Below are 24,654 nucleotides of genomic sequence, written 5' to 3' on the forward strand. Positions count from 1 at the left end.
GTATTTCCGAGTGGATAATTTGATAGAAGGCTAGATGGAGGAAAGGAAGCAGTTCTCAGTGTGGCTATTAGGAACACAATGTTTACATGAACTCAGATTGCCTGTCCAGCCTTGAAAGCAAAGACAGTAGCAGTAACAAAAGTCTAACCTCTACTTCCCTTTATTTCTCTATTCCAAATCCCCCCCCTTGCCCCAGGGGAATAAGCTGAATTCAGCTCTTTCTCATTCCACCAGTCCCCCATTTTTTAGGCTTATTACCATTCAGGGACAAAGCAATCAAACTTAGACACTGTCTTCATGGCTACTTCAGTGTAACTGATGGTGGCAAAAAGGTATTATTAAACATTACTATAAGAAAGTAGGTTTCTCAACCTTGAAACATAATAAGCAGACATTTTATTTACTCAAAGTTAATGTGCAAATATCCAGGGACCAGAGATAAAACTGAATAGAATTTCAGTGATTCTGAAAAAAAAGAAAAGTTATTCTCACAAAGTCAGAAAACAATGTTTTTTAGTTAATAAAATCTGCTGGCAGTTTTAACATACAATTTGTGTTCTAAGCTAAACTTACATTATATAAATATTATACAAAGCATCTCATTCTATTCCCCTGGACATGGAGGTTCAGGGTCCTTCCTAAAAAAATAAGTTTAAAAAATGGGACACTAAGATGGATTCAGCTTACTATATGAAGAAAAAGATGACATATGCCTTGGCTTCCTTTTGTTTGAACAGGATACATAAGGCGAAAGAAAATATTGGTGAGTTTCTTCAGAATTTATTTGATGTCCCAGTAATATCTTAGCCATAACAGAGAGATCAAAAACTCAGGAACCAAAAAAGTCAGTTTTTCCAAAATACAGGAGTAAGGCAAGACCAAAGAAGGGAAAAGACCTAGCACTTTAGGATGTTTTTTTACTTTATCAGCAAAACGAGACTGTGAGCAAAGCAAAACCAACCTGCTTAAGTGACAAACAGAAAACAGTGGAAAACTAGAGGTAAAAAATTAGGCAAATTAGGAAAAGGTAAGGAAATGTAATCAAAAGACACTCTCCTCCACGGGAAAGTATTCTGAGGAAAAACAAAAAAGCAGTGAGGGGGGGTGAGGAACAAAGGACAAACTAGGCAGGAAGGAAATGGGAGAGGTACAGGTTGTTCTAGGAACCTGATGTGACAGATCATCAAACAAAACTTTATAAGACAAGAAAACCATGAAAATTCAAGGACTAAATAGATAAGAAAGATAACCACGAGCTTTTGGGGGCAATCACCAAACAATCTATAATTTGCATAATGAATAATGACCATATGCTATCATTAAATTATAATTTTACCAAGCCAAGCATTAAATTATAGACAAGTTTAACTCACCTGGAAGGCATAACTGCAATTTTTCTACTACCGTTGTAATGTTCCTCTGCTGAATTCTACATCGAATAATATCTTCTGTTTGGACTATCACCTTAGAAAAGAAGAAATGTTCATATTTTTAAGCAAACAGTTAAACTGCATCCACATATTAAATATGCAAGAAATGTATTGTATTCTCACCTCCTTTCCAGCATCTTGAAATCTTCGGTTGGTATCAGTAACTTGCACCTTAAAAATAATTTCACCTTAATTAGACAAATATGCATAAAACTGCCCTGATATAACTGCTCACCCTTGTAATCAGATCATGCTTCATGAGAAACTTAGAACAAAGAAATGCAAATTCAAATTAACTCTACAGCTTGAACTTGAACTTTTGATTGAAAAGGGCTTTTGTTAACTTCAATTACTTATGACAGTTCTTTTTAACAGATTCTGTGGCAAACTTCTCAAATTTAATCTAGATTTTTGAACTTTACTTGCTTCTCTAAGTCTGTCAAACAATTCAAATCACTGACCCAATTGACCACTGGTCCCTTTTTGATAACTTCAATGAGGTCTATGTGCCATTCATTGTCTGTACGAAATGGTGATTGCATTTTATGGTAATTAAACATTCATACTTTGCTGAATGCAAACACTGGGTGGTTGATTAACATCAAACACGGAAATTTCAATCCACAGCAACATTTTAATGCTGCAGGTGCAGACAAAGCTCAACCTCAAATTTTCCCACATATTAAGTGACTCATTAGGTCATCATAGTAAGGAAGCACATTCTAGTTTATTAAAAATCTCATTAATTTCTGAACAAAGATGCTCATTGACCTCATTGATGCTGTATTTGGTCTCTTGTTATCTGAATATCCTTTATATAATGGTTTTCTAATCATAACTTTTAGTGAACCAGGGTCATTTTATCTGCTAAATTCTCCAAATGTAAAGAAAGATAAATAGGCCAATTCTTATAACTAAATACTTTGTATTCTGACTGAACAAATCCAGGTCTCATTTAATAAATATTTTTGCTGTGTGGCAGGAAATATAGACCAACTTTCTTTTAAAAAATTGTGCTTTGTTATTAAACTAAAAAAAATTTCAATATTATCAAATAATTTTGAAAACACAAGCACTTATAGTTTTTTTTTTAATTTTAAAGAATAGCTTATCATTATTGTACTAATTGCAGTTTTTAAAATTCTAAAACTGCAAATGAGGCCTTTCTTTGTATGAATTTTTTTAGTTCATTTCCCTGCACGGAAAGAAATCCTGTTAAGTCAATGCATTACTTGCTTTACAAAAAAGAGATTACTTCTGTCATTAGCATGACAACTATGTTAATAGAGCATAAAGAGCATTTCCAAATATACACACTAATTCACTTCTTGAAAATAGTACATTTAATAATGATTTGTACATATGCACTACAAACTAATACTTGACTAAGGAGAGCAAAAATAAAGAGAATTTTAAAATATTTCTTACCTTCAGTTTTTCTGCATCAGTCCTTACTTTAAGGAGCTCTGTAATAGCATCTACAAAACCCTGATGATGAAAATTACACATCTTTTCAATTTCCTTGTCATGATTACGGATACAAGCATCTAACTTTTCCATAAACTTCTTGTGTGCATTTGGTTGGTCATCATACACAGACCTGAATGTACACAAAAAAGAAAACTAACATTAACTTCCCAGTTCACCAAAATTTATTCTTTATTAAGCCCATTCTTTGCAACAGCTAATAATTTTGTGTTGGTTTGTAATCAGTATATTAAGGAGACATTCATATATTTCAAGAATTACTTAATTCTGATACCCAGATTTAAGTCTGTGAATATGACTTTTAAATATAAAGCTATTCATCATAACATGATATAGTACCAACATTAAATTACAGTTGCTTCGTAGCATAAGTTAAATGGTTTAAAGTAAGCAAGCCTGTAACACACCTAAAAAACACCTTCCTATCTCTTACATGCAAATTACTTCTCCAGTGTAAAAGTCTCTTCACTCTAAATTACCCTGCTCCCAAAGTCACTATTCTGAAGCTTATCATGGTCCAAAGAGAAGGGGAAAAAATGTAACTGGGACTGATATATTAAAAAAAAAAAAAGATGGCAGGGCAAAAGGGAATGCAATTCTACAAGTGCAAGCCCTCAAGCAGCAGCATATTATGACAAACCTTTTCTTTAGAAAGGTATCATTTCTATCACTGATACCACAGACCAAATTACATAGCATGCCATCTTCAAGTAACAGTTGAGGCAACAAAATAAATGCAGAGGCATCACAATGAATCCCACTTAATATAACAAGGGATCAACACTTCTCTACAAATTAAGTTCTTTGATTGCCAGTTAAATACAAGTTTTAACTTCATAGCAACAGCTGATAATCTTTTTTTTTTTAAGATTTATTTATTTCAGAGAGCGAGAGCACAAATGGTGGGGGGAGAGGGAAAGAGAGAATCTCAAGCAGACTCCACACTGAGTGCCAAGGCTGATGGAAGCCTCCATCTCACAACCTGAGCTGAAACTAAGAGTTGGACGCTTAATTGAGTGTATTGGCCAGGCGCCCGCAAGGGCTGAAAATCTTAAAATAAAACTGTATTGATAGTACTGTCATTAGTAGAAATCATTTGTATGAAAAATTACTTAATTTCTTTTTGAACATGTTATTATTAAATGAGCCACAAACCCTCTAGATACTTGGAAACTGTCTAGATATCAGGAAATAAAGGTCTGAGCCTCAGGACAGGAGTCTTTAACACACTAGGGCTCAAAAAAGAATCACTGAGTGAATGATTAAAGAATGATGAACAAACTACTGATTTCTACAGTACTTACTGTGTCAGGACATATTCTAAGTGCATTTTATATATTAATTTTTTAATCCTCACAATAAGCCTATAAAGTAGGTATTATTATTACCCTTGCTTTACAGATGTTACAGATTATGTAACTGCTATAAATTCCACACTTGCAAGGGACAGATGAGATATGAATCCCGGTAGTCTGGCTCCAGAGTTCATATTCTCAAGCGCAAGGCCATACTGCAGTCACCACAATATTCTCTAAATATGGTGTACACATTTCTACTGTATCTCAGCTCATGCTATCTCCACGTAGGGGCATTACCCTCCCTTGCCAAACACCATTCAGAAAAGGATTGACCTTGCCCAAAGAAAGGTTTGGCCCTTGCCCCCAGCTCCTGGAAGGTAAGCTTTGGGAATGTTCTACCTGATTGTTGTCTTTGTTTACTTGGGGGCCTTGGGCAATGCCAAATAATCTAAGTTAGCAATGTGCTTTACATGTGATTTACAGTGGATGGGGGCCCTTGGCCACATTATAGCAGCTCCAGAGAGTCTACAGACTGAGGGTAAGCAACTCACGACAGTCAGCCATATCTATGTGACCAACCCCCAGGAAAAACCCTGGACACCACGGCTTAGGTGAGTTACCCTGGTTGGCAAATACTCCATGACTGTTGCCACACATCATTGCTGAGAGAAGTAAGTGCTGTCTGCATGACCACTGGGAAAGGACTACTGGAAGACCCTGCTTTGAACTCTCCTAGACCCCGCCTTATATGCCTTTTCCTAATGTTAATTTTAATCCATATTCTTTTGCTGTAACAAACAGCAACTGTGAATATAACAGCTTTCTAAATTCTGAACTTGATGGTAGTAAATTCTGAACTTAATGGTAGTCTTGGGGACCTCCCAAAAATGTGCCACCCCCAATCTGTTGCCCACTGTTTGTGATTTAGTTCAATTCCCATTTCCTCCAACAGGACTCTGTCAATCATTTCCATGCCAAGTAATCTCTTCATAAGCAGAACAGGTAAATTCATAGTCCTTTCCACTCCTTGTGACATGTAATCATATATTATACTTTGCACTGTAATTTAAACCTTTCAAATATATGTCCTATATTTTGTTTCTTCGTATCAACCATAAGCTTTTGAGGGCAGCCTCCATGTTATAGGTTTTTAATGAGTACCTATTATAATACTAGAGACAGCGATATTGGATAGTGATTATTAAAAATTTGGGCCTTTAAGAGCTGAGCTAGAACTAGGCTCTGATCTTGGACATCTCTTTTCTACCTGTACTACTCTCTCAATCTCATCCAGATTTGGAGTTTTATATTCCATAAGAACACTGACACCTCCCAAATTTATGTTTCCAGTCCCAACTCTCCCCTGAACTTCAAACTCATATATTTCTCCAACTGGGTATCTGATAAGCATCTCAAATATGTCCAAAATTATTTCCTACCTTCTTCCTCAAACCTGCTCCTCTCACAGTCTTCCTCCATCTCAGTAAACCCCATTCTTCTAGGTGCTCTGGCAAAAAACCTTGAAATCACCCATGACAGTTCGCTTTCTCTCACTCTCCCCACCAAAATAATCCAGCAAATCCAACCACATCTTACAACATCTACTGGTGCCGCCCTGGACTAAGTCACCATCATCTGCCTAGAATGTTACCAACTGCTTTCTAATCAGTCTCCTTGATTTCACCCCTGCTTCCCGTCAGTCTGTTCTCAACAGTAGACAGAATGATCCCATTAAAATATAAATCAAATCCCATGTCTCTCTTCTGCTCCAAACCCTATTTCTCAACAGCCCATAAATCCCTATATAATTTTGCCCCATACGATCTCACTGCCCTCACTTCCTAATACTTACTCTCCACTTTACTTATTCTATGCCAGCAACACTGGCCTCCTTGTGGTTCCTGAAACACACTAAGCACTTTCCTGCCCTGTGCTTTACACATGCTGTTTCCTCTACCTCAATCACACTTCGTACACATGCAATGCCTCCCTTCAGGTCTTTTATCCCCTTCTTGATGAAGCCCTTTCTGGCTACAATATCTATACTATAAACACACACACACACACACAATTCCACAATTCCCTTCCCTGCTTTTTTCTTTTTTAAAACAAAGGAGTTTACTTTATCACCACATCACTCTTAACCCTGTAGAATAAACTCAAATATACTCTCTATTTCACACTTTTATTTTGCCTTTGCCCACTGGAATGTAAGTTGTCTGTTTTGTTCCCCCACTGAATGCTCGGCCCCAGAAGAGTACTTATCACATAGCAGATGCTTAATAAATAATTAATGAATAATTGGAAGGATGAATGGATGGATAGGTAGATGGACTCAGAAAAGACACTAACTGTTCAACCTTAGATAAGCCACTTGACTTCTCTAAATCTCAACTCCCTCAACAATAAAATAGGGATTAAAAAAAACAGTATCTAGGGGCGCCTGGGTGGCTCAGCCAGTTAAGCATCTGCCTTCAGCTCAGTTCCTGATCCCGGGGTCCTGGGATCGAGCCCTGCATTGGGCTCCCTGCTCAGCGGGAAGCCTGCTTCTCCCTCTCCCTCTGCTACTCCCCCTGCTTGTGCTCTCCCTCTCTCTCTCTGACAAATAAATAAAATCTTTTAAAAACAAACAAAAAAAAAGTATCTACATCACAATGTTTTAAGGATTAGTAAACAAATGAAAAATTCTTAGCAATAGCTGACATATGGTAAGTGCTCAATATACACTAGCTGCTAGCATATTATGTACATAAAAGACAACCAAATCCTTATTAAATGAGTGAATTGGCTGCTGAATAAGTAGTGGCCACAAATATCAAATATGGCTAATACTCCATGGTAAAGGAGTTATGGGGCCTTTTGCATTTTTTTACATCTAATGTTTCATTTATTTCTTAGACTACACCAGAGAAAATACCACTGCCCTCTTTTCACAAGTGAGGAAGTAGGCATGGAAACAATAAATGGCTTGCTCAGTGTAGTCTAGTTAATGAGGGACTGAGACAGTACTAGAATTCCCAAAGTACTTTTGTGCTTCCCTTGTGCTTTTCCTATAATTACTATGTTTAATAAGAATTCCTAATTAAACATACATTCTGAAGGAAAATCCACATGAAAGAGAAAGTTTATCTGACATTGGTGTGCTATAAACAAATTTTTATTTCATAACTATGAATACGTATTGAAGTAATATACATATACACGCATTTCTAAAATTTTTTTAAAGATTTATTTATTTATTTATTTGAGAGAGAGAATGAGAGAGAGAGAGAGAGCACATGAGAGTGGGGAGGATCAGAGGGAGAAGCAGACTCCCCGCTGAGCAGGGAGCCCAATGCGAGACTTGATCCCGGGACTCCAGGATCATGACCTGAGCCGAAGGCGCCGTCGCTCGACCAACTGAGCCACCCAGGCACCCCTCTAAAATTTTTTTTTTAACCTATCTTAATACAAGTTTGAAACGTATCTGGCTCTTAAAAACCAGGTCGTGAACAGAACATACCAAAAGAATTGCCTATTTTTCTGTGATAGCTGTAGCACTGTAGCAAAAATCTAAAGAGATATTTCAGGACTGCCCTACTACAATGTCCCTCCAAAGAGGGTCCACCTCTGTCAGCGCAAAAGCAACCCTGTTTTCTCTTTTAAAAGTAGTAATAATATATAAACAGAAAAAAAAACAATAATTTTTTCCAGAAGTCTATTTTATTCTAGAAAGTTCTTAAAGTCCATTTTTCAGTGTGTCTAATTTATTCTCCTAAGTTTTAAAAACGAAACTACTCCTATTTTATAGTAATTCAAGACACTGCCAATGCATCTAGTATAGCATCACAGGTGAATGCCTCTTTTTCTACTGATGTTATTAGTATGAAGAAAAGCAGTATCAGAACATATACAATACTCACTTCCCATTAATAGAAAAACAAAGCCTGAAATGGGTGAACTATTTATATCCCATGTTTTCTGCTGTTAAAATAGAACTTCAAGCCCCAATAAAAATAACATTAAGGAATCAGTACTGTGAATGCTCCACCTATTACTACTAAGTCTTAGTCTCCCGACTCCTGATAACCACTCGCTGTTATAGACACGAGTACAAGCTGCAGCCCAAGCTGATATAACCGCATGTCATCCATAATCCATATCAATGAGATCATTCTGAGCAGAGTGCACAGAAATAAAGAAGGAGAGATGAGGAAACATTCTAAACCACAGGAATTAATTGCACTTTTTAAAATGTACTGAAGGCTCAAGCAAGTGGCAGAATCCAAAATTCATCACAAGATAGAATCTGGCCCTGAAAAGGACCCTAGGAAGTTCCTAGTTCTGACTTTCTCAACTTAATAGATACAGCACAAATCTAAGAGCCAGACACAAGCACTAAAAATGGAATTAATCAATACATGTAGTTGATTTAACCCTCTACCCACTCTGATGAAAAGTAATATTAGAAATAACTAGTCTGAAAATTTGCTAATAAAGCCAACAATAAATAGCTGAGTGAATAGAGAAAAAAAGGGAAGGAGAAAGGGTGGATATGCATAAGAACAATGGAAAAGGGAATAAAGCAAAAGAAATTCCTCTCCCAAGTATTTTTTTTTTAAGATTTTATTTATTTATTTGACAGAGCGAGAGAGGGAACACAAGCAGGGAGAGTGGGAGAGGGAGAAGCAGGCTCCCCTCTGAGCAGGGAGCCCGATGCGGGGCCCAATCCCAGGACCCTGGGATCATGAACTGAGCCAAAGGCAGACACTTAACCATCTGAGCCATCCAGGTGCCCCCCAAGTATTTCTTGAAACCATATACATAGCAGGAATTATCCATCTTTTCTTTGAAGGGACTACGTTTAATTATAGAGATAATTTGGAGAGACAGTGGAGGGAGGATAGGGAAAGCAGCGAAGATGTGCAACTCCCTGGCAACAATTCCCCACAGTGACTGAACTGACTAAAGAGGAGTCATATCTGCTGCTTCTCGCTTTATATGGGGAAAAAAAAAAAAAAAAAAAAAAAAAACACAAACACAAACAGTAACATACAATTAAGTACTTACTAATAAGTACTTTGCATGCATTACCTCATTAATATTCACTACAGCTTTACCACATAGATTCTATTAGCATCCCAATTTACAAATGCAGTTTGGGAACATGAAGACTCTAAGTCCAAAGTCACACAATAGTAGGGCCAAGATTTAACCCCAAGTCTACCTGACTCCAAAGCCAGCACTCTTTTGTTTTTTTAAAGATTTTATTTATTTATTCATGAGAGACAGAGAAAGACAGAGGCAGAGGGAGATGCAGGCTCCCCGCTGAGCAGGGAGCCCAATGTGGGACTCAATCCCAGGACCCCGGGATCATGACCCAAGCTGAAGGCAGACGCTTAACCATCTGAGCCACCCAGGCGCCCCCAAAGCCAGTGCTCTTAACCATTATGTCACATAGACTCTCCAATCAGAAATGGTGATAAGCAGCATGGAATGCAGAGAAGTTATGGGCATAACAACTAACCAGATCACCTTTGAAGATCAACAATTGAGAATGACTCAATAGGGGATCCCTGATGTGCACTGTTGCACCCATCAGGTGAAATCATCCAATAGACAGAAAAAAAGGATGAGAACTGAGGCATAGCTAATTGTTAAAATTACAAATGCAACAAAATAAAGAGGAGCAAAATACGTAGAGAAAACTAAGAGCCCTGTACTTGTCTAACCTCAGCCAAAGGCTCCAAAAAATCTATTTTTTCTTGTCTTTGAATGACAATCATTATTCTTTGAAATTTTGATCTGCAGGACAAGAAAGGAAATACCATTCAGCACTATTCAATCTTTGAAACTTAAGTCGGTTAACAGTTTTATCCATCTAATTACTAATGTGCCAAATACATTACTGCTCTAAACTTTCAAGCAATATACAATTTTAATGAATTTTTCTGCTTTTAAAATGTCCCTCAGAAGGCTATAATGTCTACTGGCAAGCCTAATCAAATCCTGTAAATACACACAGACATATGGCAAAACCAGAAAGCTGGTATCCCACATCCCACTATCCCACATCCACCAAGGTTGTAAATTAGTGCTCCATGTACAGCTGAACCTTGGACAATGGTTTGAACTGCATGGGTACACTTACACACGAGTTTTTTTTTTTTCAATACAGTACAGTACTGTAAATGTACTGTCTCTTCCTTGAAACATTCTTAACATTTTCTTTTCTCTAGCTTACTTGATTGCAAGAATACAGTATATAATACACATAACATACAAAATATGTGTTAATTGACTGTTCATGGTATCTTAAGGCTTCTGGTCAACAGTAGGCTATTGTAGTTAAATCTTTGGGGAATCAAAAGTTATATGCAGATTTCCAACTGCAGAGGGGGTCAGTGACCCCTAACCGCTGCATTGTTCAAGTGTCAACTATATATATAATAACTTCAATGTAAGAAAGTTCAGTCTTCCCTTCCAAAAGCTTAGCACAATAAAGCCTTACTTCCACCAAAATGTAATGCTAATCATGCCAAAATGCAGATGTAAAATCAATTTTAAAAGAGATGATTTAAAAATTTCATGTGAACAGAAAATAAAGATGGACTATGCTACACTAAGAGATTTAATTTACATATTTTAATTTTAGCAAGTAGGAATGCATAGAAACAATGTATATATCTTAAAAGCACAGCTTAATAAAAATTCTTTTAAGTACACATTTTCTATCTTCATTATATCTAATCTTCCATCCCAAAGCAAAATGTTGAAATATGAGTTATACATTATTTGACCATCTGATGTATCAGGCTTATAGCATTTAAACAAGTAAATCATCTTTCAGAAATGCCTTCTTGAATTGTATGTACAGGGCTCCACCTAGTGGTAATAAAATAGATATAAAAAACTAGATAACATTAAATATTAAAATTGCTTCTTTAAAATTAATGTAATCAAATCAAATGTCTTAATGGAGGAACTCAGACTACTTCAAGCTTTGGGAAAGACACTCTATTCTATTAATAAGATAAATGATTTATTAATCATATTCCAGTTTTGTTTTTTAAGGATGGAAAACAAACAACATTCACAAAATATTATGTGAAAAAGGACTCTCTTATTCCTGAAAACACATTAGGATATTTTTTGCCAAAAGGCACATAATATCGTTATACCATTTTCAGTATCTTTTTCTTTCACCATATTTTCATTGTAAAAAAAAAAATTCCATCACAGTAACTGTAAAGAGAATAAAACGTACAGGTTTCTCCTACTATCTGAAAGTGGAGAGCTCCTATGAAACCAAAATGGTGTAGACTGAAGAAGCAGTTATTACTAATTTATATGGAAAAATTTTTGAGCATTCCCAGACCCAAAAAATAATCTCTCTTAGGTTTTTCTGATATATCTTAGAATACATCTTGCTAACAGATGTACAAAATAAATCAAGATAAACACAGATGCTCACAGACACAGTTTAGAGCTATGGCAGCTTGAAGCTGAGTGCAGATCCCCAGGAAGGAGCTTGGCAGTGCCACCCCCACTGCTCGTGCTACTGAATGTGATTTTTACTTTTTGCCTTTTTTCACAAAAGCAAAAATGCTCTTTGGATTTCTTTCAGTTAGTGAAAACAGGTACTAATGTAGGTCTTTTGTAAAAGTGAACTGATGTAACATAAACTTTCAAAAAGCAGGGGATACCTCTATTTATTTGCTGAGAAATGACTTTTTAACTTCTAATAAAATGTTTACATTTTTAAAAAATTGATAAAATCTCAAAGTACCCGATCTCAATTTCCCTAAATTACCTATATTTACTGAAGCACTATAGTTTTCTAGACAGAATAAAAATGGCCTTTCTCGACCTCAGAATCCTTTGTTCTCCAATAGAACAGATATTCCATTGCATAACCACAAAAGAGCACGGCCAAGCCCTATACAGAATAATGTAAAGATACTCACCCAAAGTGATTACCATTAAAATACCAAACATTGACACAATTTCCTATGAATTTTATTAAACGCCAATCAACAGCTGTTAAGGAAAAATTATGACTTTATCAAGGTAATGGACTTTCAAAATCCTGGAAAGCTAAAGGCAAAAATACTGTTCAAGAATCCCTGGGCGGGCACCTGGGTGGTTCAGTCAGTTAAGCATCTGCCTTCGGCTCAGGTCATGATCCCAGGGTCCTGGGATCAAGTTCCACATTGGGCTCTCTGCTCAGCGGGGAACCTGCTTCTCCCTCTCCCTCTGCCTGCCACTGTGCCTACTTGTGCTCTCTCTAATAAATGAATAAATAATAATAATAAAAACTACTTAAAAAAAAAAAAAGAATCCCTGGACATTAGCACTGCATTTACCTGTTGGTGTCAATACTTTCTACAAACTTTTATCAGAAAAGAAATGTGTGGGACGCCTGGGTGGCTCAGTCGGTTAAGCGTCTGCCTTCACTCGGGTCATGATTCCAGGGTACTGGGACCGAGTCCCGTATCTGGCCTTGCTCAGTGGGGAGCCTGCTTCTCCCTCTGCCCCACCCACCCCGAGTCATGCACGTGCACGCATGCAGTCTCTCTCTCTCTCTGATAAATAAATAAAATCTTTAAAAAAAAAAAGAAATGTGCAGTTTTATCTCTGATAAAACTGTATCAGCTACTTCTAACCTCCACTGGATGATTTTTAATGTTGTTTTTTAATTTTTCAAACATTAACCATATTTTCTGCCAGTTCTTTAAAATGATACATTAGCCTTAATTCTCTATTTCCAGTAATAAAAAAATTGCTTTTACATCCTTTCATTCTTTATTCTTCCAGTCCATATCCATTTTTACTATTCTTTCACCAGTATTTCAAATGTCATATCAAACTTAATGTCTAATATATTGATCTTAATTTTGTATTTCTAATAATTATTAAGATGTGGTATTTCATATTAGTGAGACTGCTTGTGATACTTAAGCAATTTCATATTTACATGGAATGTTTTTCAGATTCTAGGTATTGATATAATTAGTACTGAAATTTTGGTACTAACCTTTTGCTTACTAACTTTGTATTTTGCTTACTGACATACCTTTTTCTGAATATTAAGTAAATTTATAAGACAACCACTCTATTATTATCAGCTTTTGACAAATTAAATATTCCTAAAAATGATGCTATGAAGACAATGTCAATAATAATCACAGAAAAACTAATCAGAAAATTTCAAAACGTAATAAAACTGTCCTATACAATACAAATTGCTTGCTAATAAACTCAAAAATAGTTTTAAAAACAGATTTTTGGGAGCACCTGGGTGGCTCAGTCAGTTGGGCATCCAAATCTTGATTTCAGCTCAGGTCATGATCTCAGGGTCATGGGATCGAGCCCCACATCAGGCTCTATACTCAATGGGGAGTCTGCTTGAGATTCTCTATCTTTCCTTCTGCTCTTTCCCTCACTAGTGTGTGCTCTCTCCCCCTCACTCTCTCTCTCTAAAATAAATAAATCTTTAAAAAAAAAAAAAACAGATTTTTAGTATATAGTAAATTTGGTAAATTCAACAAATTGGTCATGCAACTCCATTCAAGAGCCTTTAGATTTAAGGTGCCCAAAATTTCAGTAGCATCCATGTGAAAAACAAAGGGCTAAAATATTAATCGAAGACAGTAAATTAGTTATCATTTGGGAGAAGGCCCCCCTTTTTTTTTTTAAACAACAAATAGCAAATATACCATCTCTCTATCATAAAAGCACAAAAGGCTTGTTCAAGACCCCTCAATTTTGGAAAATATACATATAATTCTACTTAGTAGTATAAAATAGCAAGAAAAAAAGTAGTCAATATAAAATTATCATACCCAGTACTCCTAACATTTTTCCAACCATTTTATCAAATATATCAAACATGAATAACAATGTTCCCATAACATTCTTTCCCTGACACTCTGTAATCCAGGAACAAATAAGAAATGAAAATAGCTCCAAAACAGTGACACCTGGATAAAGACAAAGGAGTATTCTTTCCAACAATATTCATTAAGTACCAACCATATGCAATAGAAACTGAAAACAAGTGCAGAAAACAGACATATGCACAGTTAACTTTAACACAGAGGTTTACTGATCCTTAAATCATTAAAAATTTATCTGTACTGAGCATAATTCTTCAAAAAGGTAGGAAAATAAATGAAGTAGTTTTACAACAGAGGTCCAAAATTCTTTGACACACTTTCCATTGAGAGGTGGGTCTATATCCCCTACTTCTTTTGAATCTGGGCAGGCTTCTGAATACTTTGACCAATGGAATATGACAGAAGTAATTACATGCAACTTCAGGAACTAGAAAAAACCATGCAACTTGTCCCAGGACTTCTTTGGACACCCACTCTGGGGAAAGCCACCCACCATGTAAGAAATCTACCCTTAAAATAACGTGCTGGGAGGGGCGCCTGGGTGGCTTAGTCGTTAAGTGTCTGCCTGAGGCTCAGGTCATGATCCCTAGGTCCTGGGGTCAAGTCCCACATTGGGCTCCCTGCTCAGCGGGAAGCCTGCTTCTCCCTCTCCCACTCCCCCTGCTTGTGTTCCTTCTCTCGCTGTGTCTCTCTCTGTCAAATAAATAAATAAAATCTTTTAAAAAATAAAATAAAATAAAATAATGTGCTGGAGGGACACCTGGGTGGTTCAGTCCGTTAAGCGTCTGCTTTCGGCTCAGGTCAGGATCCCTGGGCCCCAGGATGGTCCGCATCAGGCACCTTGCTCAGCTCCCTCTGCCTGCCACTCCCTCTGCCTGTGTGCTCTCTCCCTCTAACAAATAAAATAAATAACAAATAACGGTCTGGAGAGACCACATATGTGAGCACTCCAAAACGACAGCCATATCAACTGCCAGCCATATGAGTGAGTCATCTTGGTTGTCTAGTCCAGATAATTTCAGCTCCAGCAGGAACTAATATCTGATCGTAACTGTATGAAAAACCCCAAGTCACAAATGCCCAGCCAAATCCTTCCTGAATCCCTGAAAAAAAAAAAAAGTTTACAAGTACAATACAAATTATTTGGACATCTGCATAAAATATGTAAATTAGAATTAAATTTAAACATTTTCCAAAATAATTCCGTTTTTTCTTCTATCCTTTTCTTTTCCTTTTGGCACTAGTCCTTTTTGGTACTGTCCTTAACTTCTTTTTCCACTGCAGGATGCCCTTTCCCCACAAGATATGCCTCAATCTTTTTTTTTTTTTTAAGATTTTATTTATTTCTTTGAGAGAGACAGAGATAGCAAGAGAGCACAAGCCAGGATGAGAGGGTGAAGCAGGCTCCCACTGAGCAAGGAGCCCAATGTGGGGCTCGATCCCAGGGCCCTGGGATCATGACCTGACCTGAAGGCAGATGCTTAACCGACTGAGCCATCCAGGCACCCCGATATGCCTCAATCTTAATCTTCCTTTAAAATTCAGTTCAAGACATTTTCTTTAGGAAAATTTCATCAATAACCATATTGGATAATAACTTTCCCATTACCTAAAATTTCCCCCCTTTAATTAATTTGTACAACTATCTTTTTAAAAATTTATCTTTATTTGTATAACACATAAAATTTATCCTCTAATTATTTAGTGTATATTTCATCTTCTAAATTCTTTGAGAACTGAAGGCATCTTTTATTTCTATATTCAACACACAAGGGCCAAAACAAATTGCAAATCTTAATAAAAAGAATAGGGTCGCTAGAGGGCACCCTTCACCAAAAAGTATAAATCTAATATTTTTCTTTTACTACTGCATCAAACATGGTGTGAATCTCATACTCAACCAAATTAACAAAAACTATGAAATCAAAATAATGTTTCCTCTTTTTTGAAGCTGCCTTATCCTGATACCTATTACTTTAATATAATGGTTAAAAATAGAAAAGAACCATAAACACCATAAACATTTTCTGGCAATTCCAGGCTCATAATTTTTGGAGGTCCTAGAAAAGAAACCATCATATAAGTAGGTCCTGAAGTAAAAACAAGAACTTTACTAAACTGCACAATATATTAAAAATGAAAGTCAGATGTAGATGTATTTAATTTGAACTTTGGAAGAAAGCATTCAAAACTATGCATTTTAAAAATAAATATTAATAAACATTAATTTTTATACTGTTCTTTTCAAAAGACAAAAAAACTTTGTCAATTAAGTATAATTCACAAATAGTATGGAGGAAAACAAAAACATGGTTACCCTGATATAAGGCTGACCTCAATCCCCACTATTGATCCTGACACAGTCCACTGATGTTGGTCATTTCACAGCTTTGCAGAGACAACAGTAAGTAGAGAGGACAATTCCATGTCCACTCAAAAGCAGAACGTAATTAACAAAAATAAATAAATAAATAAAAATAAGCTTTTACCTTTGTATTAGTACTTTGCAATCCACAAAGCAATTTTACATAGTACATCATTGCACTTGATCCCAAGAACGCTTGGAAAATAGGGCTACTGGTTTTATCTCTATCTCACAGATGAAGGAAACAAAGGTCTGAGAAGTTAAAGGATTTGCTCAACACCACTTGCCTACTAAAAAGGCCAGAGCAGGGTGCCTGGGTGGCTCAGTCAGTTGAGTACCCTGAATGGCTGCTCTTGGTTTCAGCTTAGGTCATGATTTCGGGGTCCTGGGATCAATATGTGCATTGGGCTCCATGCTCAGTGGGGAGTCTGCTTAAAGATTCTGTCTGTCCCTCCCTGAGCACACTCTCTCTCTCTCTCTCATTCTCTCAAATAAATAAATAAATAAATAAACAAATCTTTAAAAAGGCCAGAGCCAGGTATACAATCCAAGTCTTGGACCTATATGGAGTGTTAGAAAACACTGCACAAGAAAAGGTAAGAGCAGCTCACTGCACAAAAATAACCATTCTGGTGCTGAAATTATTTACCTTAAATATGTCAGTAATATAGTCAATGCTCATTTCCAGAGTATCTTTGTTATTACTATGGCAATGCCTCTATTAATGAAGTCTCTGAAAATTAACCCCTTTATAATAAAGTTGGCAACACCCAGACATCAACAATACATACACACACTCTCACAAACCACACAAAGAACAGTTGCCTGCCTTCACATTCAGAAATGACAAAAACAGAAAACAAAATGACAAACACGCCACTGTACACAGATTCTATTAGGCCTGGTCTACCAAACTAAAAAGAACCAGCCCTTCTAGTAAGACAGGCCTAAAAGCAAACTTGACTTACATCCTTTTTACCATAGGAATGAATGAAAGGATAGGAACGAAAAGGGAAGGTAGGGAATGATGGTGGTGTTTTGGTTTTTTCATCATTTAGAATTGAAAAATAAATGGAGAAGATAAAAGGTCAGGGACTGCTGCTGCATCAAGCAGCCCCCATCTCTTGGAAAGAATAAACTGGAGACTGGCCTTACTAAAGTTACCAGAGCCCTGTACCTGGGAGTTGCAGAAGAATAAGGGACCTACATTACTTTATTGTGAGTTCATTTCTTTTTTTTTTTAAGATTTTATTTATTCATTTGCAAGAGAGACAGAGAGAGAATAAGCAGGGGGAGAGGCAGAGGGAGAGGGAGAAGCAGACTCCCTGCTGAGCAAGGAGCCCGATGCGGGACTCGATCCCAGGACCCTGGGATCATGACCTGAGCCGAAGGCAAGACGCTTAATCATCTGAGCCACCCAGGTGCCCTATTGTGAGTTAATTTCAATATCCGAGCCTCCTCTGACCAAGCACAAGTTTAAAATACAGGACCTTCCTTCCCTGAGTATAGTCCTAGTCACATTCCTTACCGTTCCCAATCTTAATGTAAACCTTTCCATGTTTTTTTTTTTTTAGTTAAAATTTAATGATGTTTTTATACTGCAGCTTTCATTATCTGATACTCTAAATTAGAAGGCAAAACCTAATGATTAAGAGTATAGGCTCGGAGGCCAAAAGGTCTATGTTCACATCTAGCTTGCACCACTTACTATGTGCCCAAGCCCAATGACCTAAACTATCTCTACCTCAATTTCTTCATCTGCAGAATAGGTATATAATAATAGTATCTCATTTGCTTTTTGTGAAGATTAAATAATACATTTAAGTGTTTAAAACAGAGGCACACAGTAAATGTTCAATAGATTTTTATTAGCTATTATTATCTACATGATTACTTTTACTTTGGGAACAAAGATCCTAGGAAATTATTTTAGAGTTAATATCACTGTTTATAGAATTTGACAAAAATAATAACCACCTAAAGGTACAAAAATAAGAAAATAATCAAATAAACAGGATAAAAAGTTATACAAGACAACTGTAACTTCATTTAACAAATACTCAAAATTTTTAATACTCAAAATTTAACTTGTTGAATGGCATAGGTTCGTTCAATAAATATTCAACAAATAAATAATATATCATTTCAAATATAAGAATATACTAGAATTAATGTCAATTATGATTCTCCTTCAGTAGTAGAAAACAACTGTTTTTTTCACCTATTTTTCAAGCTTTCTATAAAACAAAAAGGATTTTGGTTTTCATTAATTCAGTTCAGAAAGTATTTATTGAGAGTCTGCTGTACCCAAGGCATTATGCTATGTAACATCAAAACTAATCAGATATGTGTAACAACCATAGGTCTCACGGACAATTTCATTAGGCCTGCATTTAAGACATGCATTTAAGACATACATATTAAAACATACATTTACACACAACTAAATAACATTGTATAGCATTTAAAAAATCCATAGTATAAGAACTCAGACACAAGAAAAAAATTATGTATACATATAAATACATATATATATATACACATATATACATATATATACACACACCCAGAATGCTGTGTTCTAAGACGCAAAGATTTCATGGAGGAAGTGGGACCTAAGATGGGAATTCAATGATAGGTAATATTTGAGTAGCTGGAGAAATAAAGAGAGGGGTAATCAATTATGGGTAAACACATGTAGAAAAGGACATGGTACTGTGAAAAAGGCAAACAGTTTAACTCATATGAAGGATGTACTAAGTAGTAGGAACTCTATTATAACTCTTAGTTATATTTTAGTTAATCTTTATTTGGACAGTGGCCTGGGAGTAGCAAGATTGGATCCTCTCCCCAGAAAAGTTCAGAAACACAACTGTAATATGCACTTTCTCTCTAAGAACTGTTGACCATCTACAAAGTTGTTAAAGCAATACAGTCTCTTCCACTCACAGTACACTGCCCAGAGGTGTGCTCTGATCCAAACTGGTTTGATCAAATACACTCTTTCAGGAATTTTGAATTGGAATTCTGAGTCAGTCAGCTATATGTACCAGACTGACATATGGAAGCTGTAGGTGGTCATCCTCTACCAAGTACAGAGAGAAGCAGAGAAAGCTACACTTCAAAGGAAAATGAAGACAGAGAAAGAAACACAGTCCTCTACCTCTTTAATTCAGTCTTTTAAGAAGTATGATTGCCCTTAGAATTTTGTGAAACCGAGTAAACTTCCACTATTTTTTTTCATATTTCCTTAAGTAAGCACAATTTGGTTTGGTACCTACAACTAAAAAAAAAAAAAATCCCTGAGACACATATCCATGCACACACCCACACATATGTAAACATTTCTTAAAACTGTAAGAGGTTTACAAACCCCCTCATCTGACCAGTACACCAGAGCACATCTTCCCAGCTGATTAGGTTACAGGCACACCACAATGACCATCTCTCAGTTTTTCTGTTTGTGCCATGACATAAAAATTGTGGGAAGCATTACCCCACGATAATCCATAAATAAGGGTCTAAAGATATAGTTTAAGTTAATACACTCCTGAGGAAAACATGTCAACATGTCAACCCGGGGGAGAGGGAGGGGGTGGGGGAGGAGGAAGTAAAGCAGCAACAGCAACAGCAGCTGCCATCTAGCTTTTACACAATTCTTTTTTTTTTTTCCAAAACATCCACAACATTGTACAGCTAAGTAAAGAATTCAGGACATGCTAAGTATCTTAAAATACCACTGCTGGGGGGCGCCTGGGTGGCTCAGTCGGTTAAATAACCCACTCTTGGTTTCAGCTCAGGTCATGATCTCGCCATGGTGGGATTGGGCCCCACGCCGGGCTCTGCGCTCAGCACGGAGTCGGCCTCAGATTCTCTCTCCCTCTCCCTCCCTCTCTCTAATAAATAAATAAAATCTCAAAAAAAAAAAAAACACTGTTAGGTAGCTAAACCAAGTAGGTATCCTGAATATCGAGAGCAAGTGAGTTTCTAGCAACTCCAGAAGGAAAAAAAATATATATAAACACAGAATCCAATTTCTTTCAACACAGAATACTGAAAACGATTTATTTACAAAATATTCACCTTCTGTGTTATTTCCCATGAAATATTTCAGCTAGTTTGCCACATGCACTCTTAGCATGCTTTACAAAATAATGCCCAGGTGCTTCCTCTAATTCAATTGAAGACATTCTGTAAAACAATTTTTTAAATGACAGAGTTGACATACCCCAATTTTTAAAAAAAGGATACAATCATATCTTAAAGGGCCATACAACCTGTCAAAGCATCAGGCTCAAGCAAAGACAAAAAATACAGGATGATAGTCCCTGTATTTTTGATGTTGAATTTTACTTGCCTTGTTTTCCTCTATATGCAGTTTCTGTGACTTGTTCTAACAGTATCATGTTCCCATGCATAGGAAAAAGCCTAGTAGAGTTCGTTGGTTAGCATTACTTCCTACAACTAGGGTTGACATTCTATAATACTGACATTAACACTTACTGCTAATTCTGGGTAACAACAAAGTACAATGATAATCACTAATGGACATCCACTATAGTGAAACCTGAATTGATAATCGGCTAACAGAGATTTGCAATAGACTTCCTCCTTCCTGTTTTTACACTCCTGACCAGAGATGTTTCTTCCTGTTGACTTCTGTGCTACTTGGTAAAATGCAAAAGATGAGAAATTGAAACACCCACACATACAAAATTGTATTTGTCCTCTAGAATAACAAACTTAACTGCTAAATAAATTTTAATGGAAAATGCTTAAAGCAGATTAAAGAATGAAGATGTAGACTGCTTCCTTAGACTTTGGAAAATCATTAAACTCTCTAGAGCAGATCTAATGTGCAGTTTGCCTAAGAGCTTAAGGGATGATCTATATACTAGAGGGCATTATGCTAGTGATATAAGTCCGAGAAGAATACCACATGATTTCAATTATATGTGGAATCTAAAAAACAAATAAATAAACAAACAAAAAGCAGGATCAGATCTATACTTACACAGAACAAACTGATGAATGCCAGAGGGGAAGGGGGGGAAGGAGGAGGGGCAAAATGGGCGAAGGAGAGTGGGAAATACAGGCTTCCAGTTATGGAATGAATGAGTCTCATGAATGAAAGGTACAACATAGGGAATACAGTGAATCCAGTCAATGGTACTGTAATAGTGTTGTATGGTGACAGATGGTAGCTGTAAGCATTAGCATAAAGTATAGAAATGTTGAACTGAGATGTTGTACACATTAAACTAATGTAAGATTATGTGTCAACTATACTCAAAAGAATGATAATATACTAAAATTTTAAAAGTTAAAAAAAAGGTAGAGTCATCAGGAAACCTCTGAAAAAGATGAGCAATGAGGTTAAGGTAGCCCTACCAAATATAACAATAAAGCCTCTATAATTAAAAGCATGGTATAGCACATGAATAGACATACAGACAATGAACAAAATAAACAAAAGACCCACCACATATGAAAATTCAATAAATGATAATGATAGCATCTTAAATCAATGTGAAAAAAATACGCTTTTTAAATAAGAGGCGTTGGGGCGCCTGGGTGGCTCAGTCAGTTAAGCGGCTGCCTTCAGCTCAGGTCATGATCCCAGGGCCCTGGGATCGAGCCCCGTATCAGGCTCTCTGCCCAGTAGGGAGCCTGCTTCCCCATCTCCCTCTGCCCCTCCTCCAGCTTGTGCTCTCTCTCGCTCGCTCACTCTCAGTCTCTTAAATAAATAAGAGGTGTTAGGATAGTTGGACTGCCATATAAAAAAAGATAAAAACCAGGGCACCTGGCTGGCTCAGTCAGGAAAGCATGAAGACTCTTGATCTCGGGGTTTCAAGTTTGAGCCCCATGCTGGGTGTAGAGAGTACATAAACAAACAAACAAACAAACTTAAAAAAAAAAAGATAAAACCTGGAGCCATCCATAACACCATACCCAAAGAAAATTCAAAAAAGAACAGAAATGTGAAAGTAAAAAATAAAACCATCCAACAAGTACCAAAAGAAAACATGAGTGGATTCCTCTATAACCTGGTACTATGGAAAACTTTCCTAAGCCTTAAAATCCAGAAGAAAAAGATTGATAAATTACATTCTCATAAAGATAAAGTTACTTTTGGGGCACCTGGGTAGCTCAGTTGGTTAGGCGACTGCCTTCGGCTCAGGTCATGATCCTGAAGTCCCGGGACTGAGTCCCGCACTTTGGGCTCCCTGCTCAGCGGGAAGTCTACTTCTCCCTCTGACTCTCCCCCCTTTCATGCTCTCTCTTTTTCTCTCTCAAATAAATAAGTAAATTCTAAAAAAATAATTTAAAAAAACCTTTGCATGAAAGAAAAGGGTAAGCATAGTAAGAGACAAAAATGAAAAAAAAAATGTTTCCAACTAATGGCAAAAAAATTGTGAAAGATTTTGAAGTGGATGAAAATGATTACTCTAACACATCCTTTCACTGCCTGGTCTATTTTAAATCTCTATAAATTGTAGAAAACTGAGAGTAAAGCAAGTTATTCTTGTCCATAGAAATGCAAGACACGGGGCACCTGGGTGGCTCAGTCGTTAATCGGCTGCCTTCGGCTCAGGTCATGATCCCAGGGTCCTGGGATTGAGTTCCGCATCAGTCTGCCTGCTCTGCAGGAAGCCTGCTTCTCCCTCTTCTCTCCCTGCTTGTGTTCCCTCTCTGGCTGTCTCTTTCTCTCTGTCAAATAAAATCTTTAAAAAAAAAAAAAAAAAAAGCAAGACATTTTGGCCTGTGGAATGCAATTCATTACTCCCTTGCAGATCGTGACCAGTTGTGTCTATATTTATAAATCTATTTCAGCATTCCCAAATGCCTATATTGGTTTTTTGCCACTGTCTTTCAAATGTTGTAACAGCTTATTAGTTCCCTCATTAATTAACAAATTAAATAAAACCTTTGGCATGCGTTAATTTTATATTTGTATAAGGGCCATGATTTTATCTTTTTTGAAAACTATCTTTTAACGGTTTTGGGGGTTCCACCAAAATGCCCAGTGGATTCACCTGGCACAGCCAAGAAACTGCATTGTCAGAGAACTGTACCTCATCGGCTGCCTAAGCTTAGGCACCTCTTTTCTTGGATCCCAGAAGCAAAACCCAAGTGGCAAAATACATTTAACTTTGCTGACTCCTGCTTCTCTGGTTGTTGTTGTTGCTGTTTCCTCTCCACAGATTGTACCTTTGGTTTGGTTTTTAGTTACTGCAAGGCCAATAAATTATTACCCCTAAGTGGTAACAATGACTGAGAATTTGGTTTTATGGCTTGACCACTTATTTAGTCATCCCTCTACATGGATGACAGAGATCTCTTGGGTAAAAGGAAAAAGACACTGGCTTGGTAATTTTTTTTGTCTTTTTGTCTATTTTGAGCTCATATCAGTTAAGAATTTCATGCCCACCAAGAACAAGTCTTTGGTATTTGGACCAGTAAGCTTTGTTTGTTTTTTTAATCTCTACAATTCATGTCTCTTGACCTGCGGTGAAATCATGGAAACAAAGCTATAAAGCTTTATATGTGCAGTTCAGAAAGGCTTTTACCTCTCATTGGTTAAAGGAACTCTGTTCTGACTGGCTCACTGGTAAAAAATAATAATAAGTACTTGTATAAATAGAATATTTGTCAAATTCCCAGAAAACAAGTAAATTAAATTTCTAATAGTTTAAATGCACTACACTTAAAAAAATATATTCTTACAGGAATTAACTCAGAAACATTTTTAATTTTTTAATTTTTATTTTTGTTAAGTAGGCTCCCATGCTCAATGTGGGGCTTGAACTCACAACCCTAAAATCAAGAGTTTCATACTTTACTGACTGAGCCAGCCAGGTGCCCCTCAGAAACATTTTAAAAGTCCAAGTTCACATAATTAAAGTACAATTTTGGCAAACAAGCCTACTTTGATAACTTTGCTTTATGAAAAAAAGCTATTTATTTTCTCTGACTAATCATTTAATTCTACCTGGTTTTGTTTTTCCTAAACACATAAAGTTTTACTTTTCAGATAAGCTAACAGTAGCCTATATAAATACTTAAGATGATTAAAAATGTAAATTTGTGCTCAACTAAGTTGAATCATTATTCTGACAAACTTTTTCTTTTTTAAGATTTTATTTATTTGAGAGAGCGAGCGCACAAGCGGGGAAGAAGGACAGAGGGAGAGA

General features: G+C 36.5%; 1 protein-coding gene across 4 annotated transcripts in view; it reads right to left on the minus strand.

Moving 5' to 3' along the window:
• The window catches only part of EXOC6 (exocyst complex component 6), a 245,058-nt gene that overhangs the window by 189,634 nt on the left and 30,770 nt on the right, over positions 1–24,654 (minus strand). For all 4 annotated transcript variants that reach the window (XM_025881148.2, XM_025881146.2, XM_025881150.2 and 1 more), the window contains exons 2-4: positions 2,859–3,030; positions 1,554–1,601; positions 1,374–1,464 (exon numbers count right to left, since the gene is read on the minus strand). In XM_025881148.2, coding sequence (XP_025736933.1) covers positions 1,374–1,464; positions 1,554–1,601; positions 2,859–3,030 — 311 coding nt within the window. The remainder of the gene's footprint in view (positions 1–1,373; positions 1,465–1,553; positions 1,602–2,858; positions 3,031–24,654) is intronic.

Source organism: Callorhinus ursinus, unplaced genomic scaffold, assembly GCF_003265705.2.
Source record: "Callorhinus ursinus isolate GAN/ISIS: 27379988/994484 unplaced genomic scaffold, GSC_fseal_2.0 scaffold20, whole genome shotgun sequence".
Classification (NCBI taxonomy): Eukaryota; Metazoa; Chordata; class Mammalia; order Carnivora; family Otariidae; genus Callorhinus; species Callorhinus ursinus.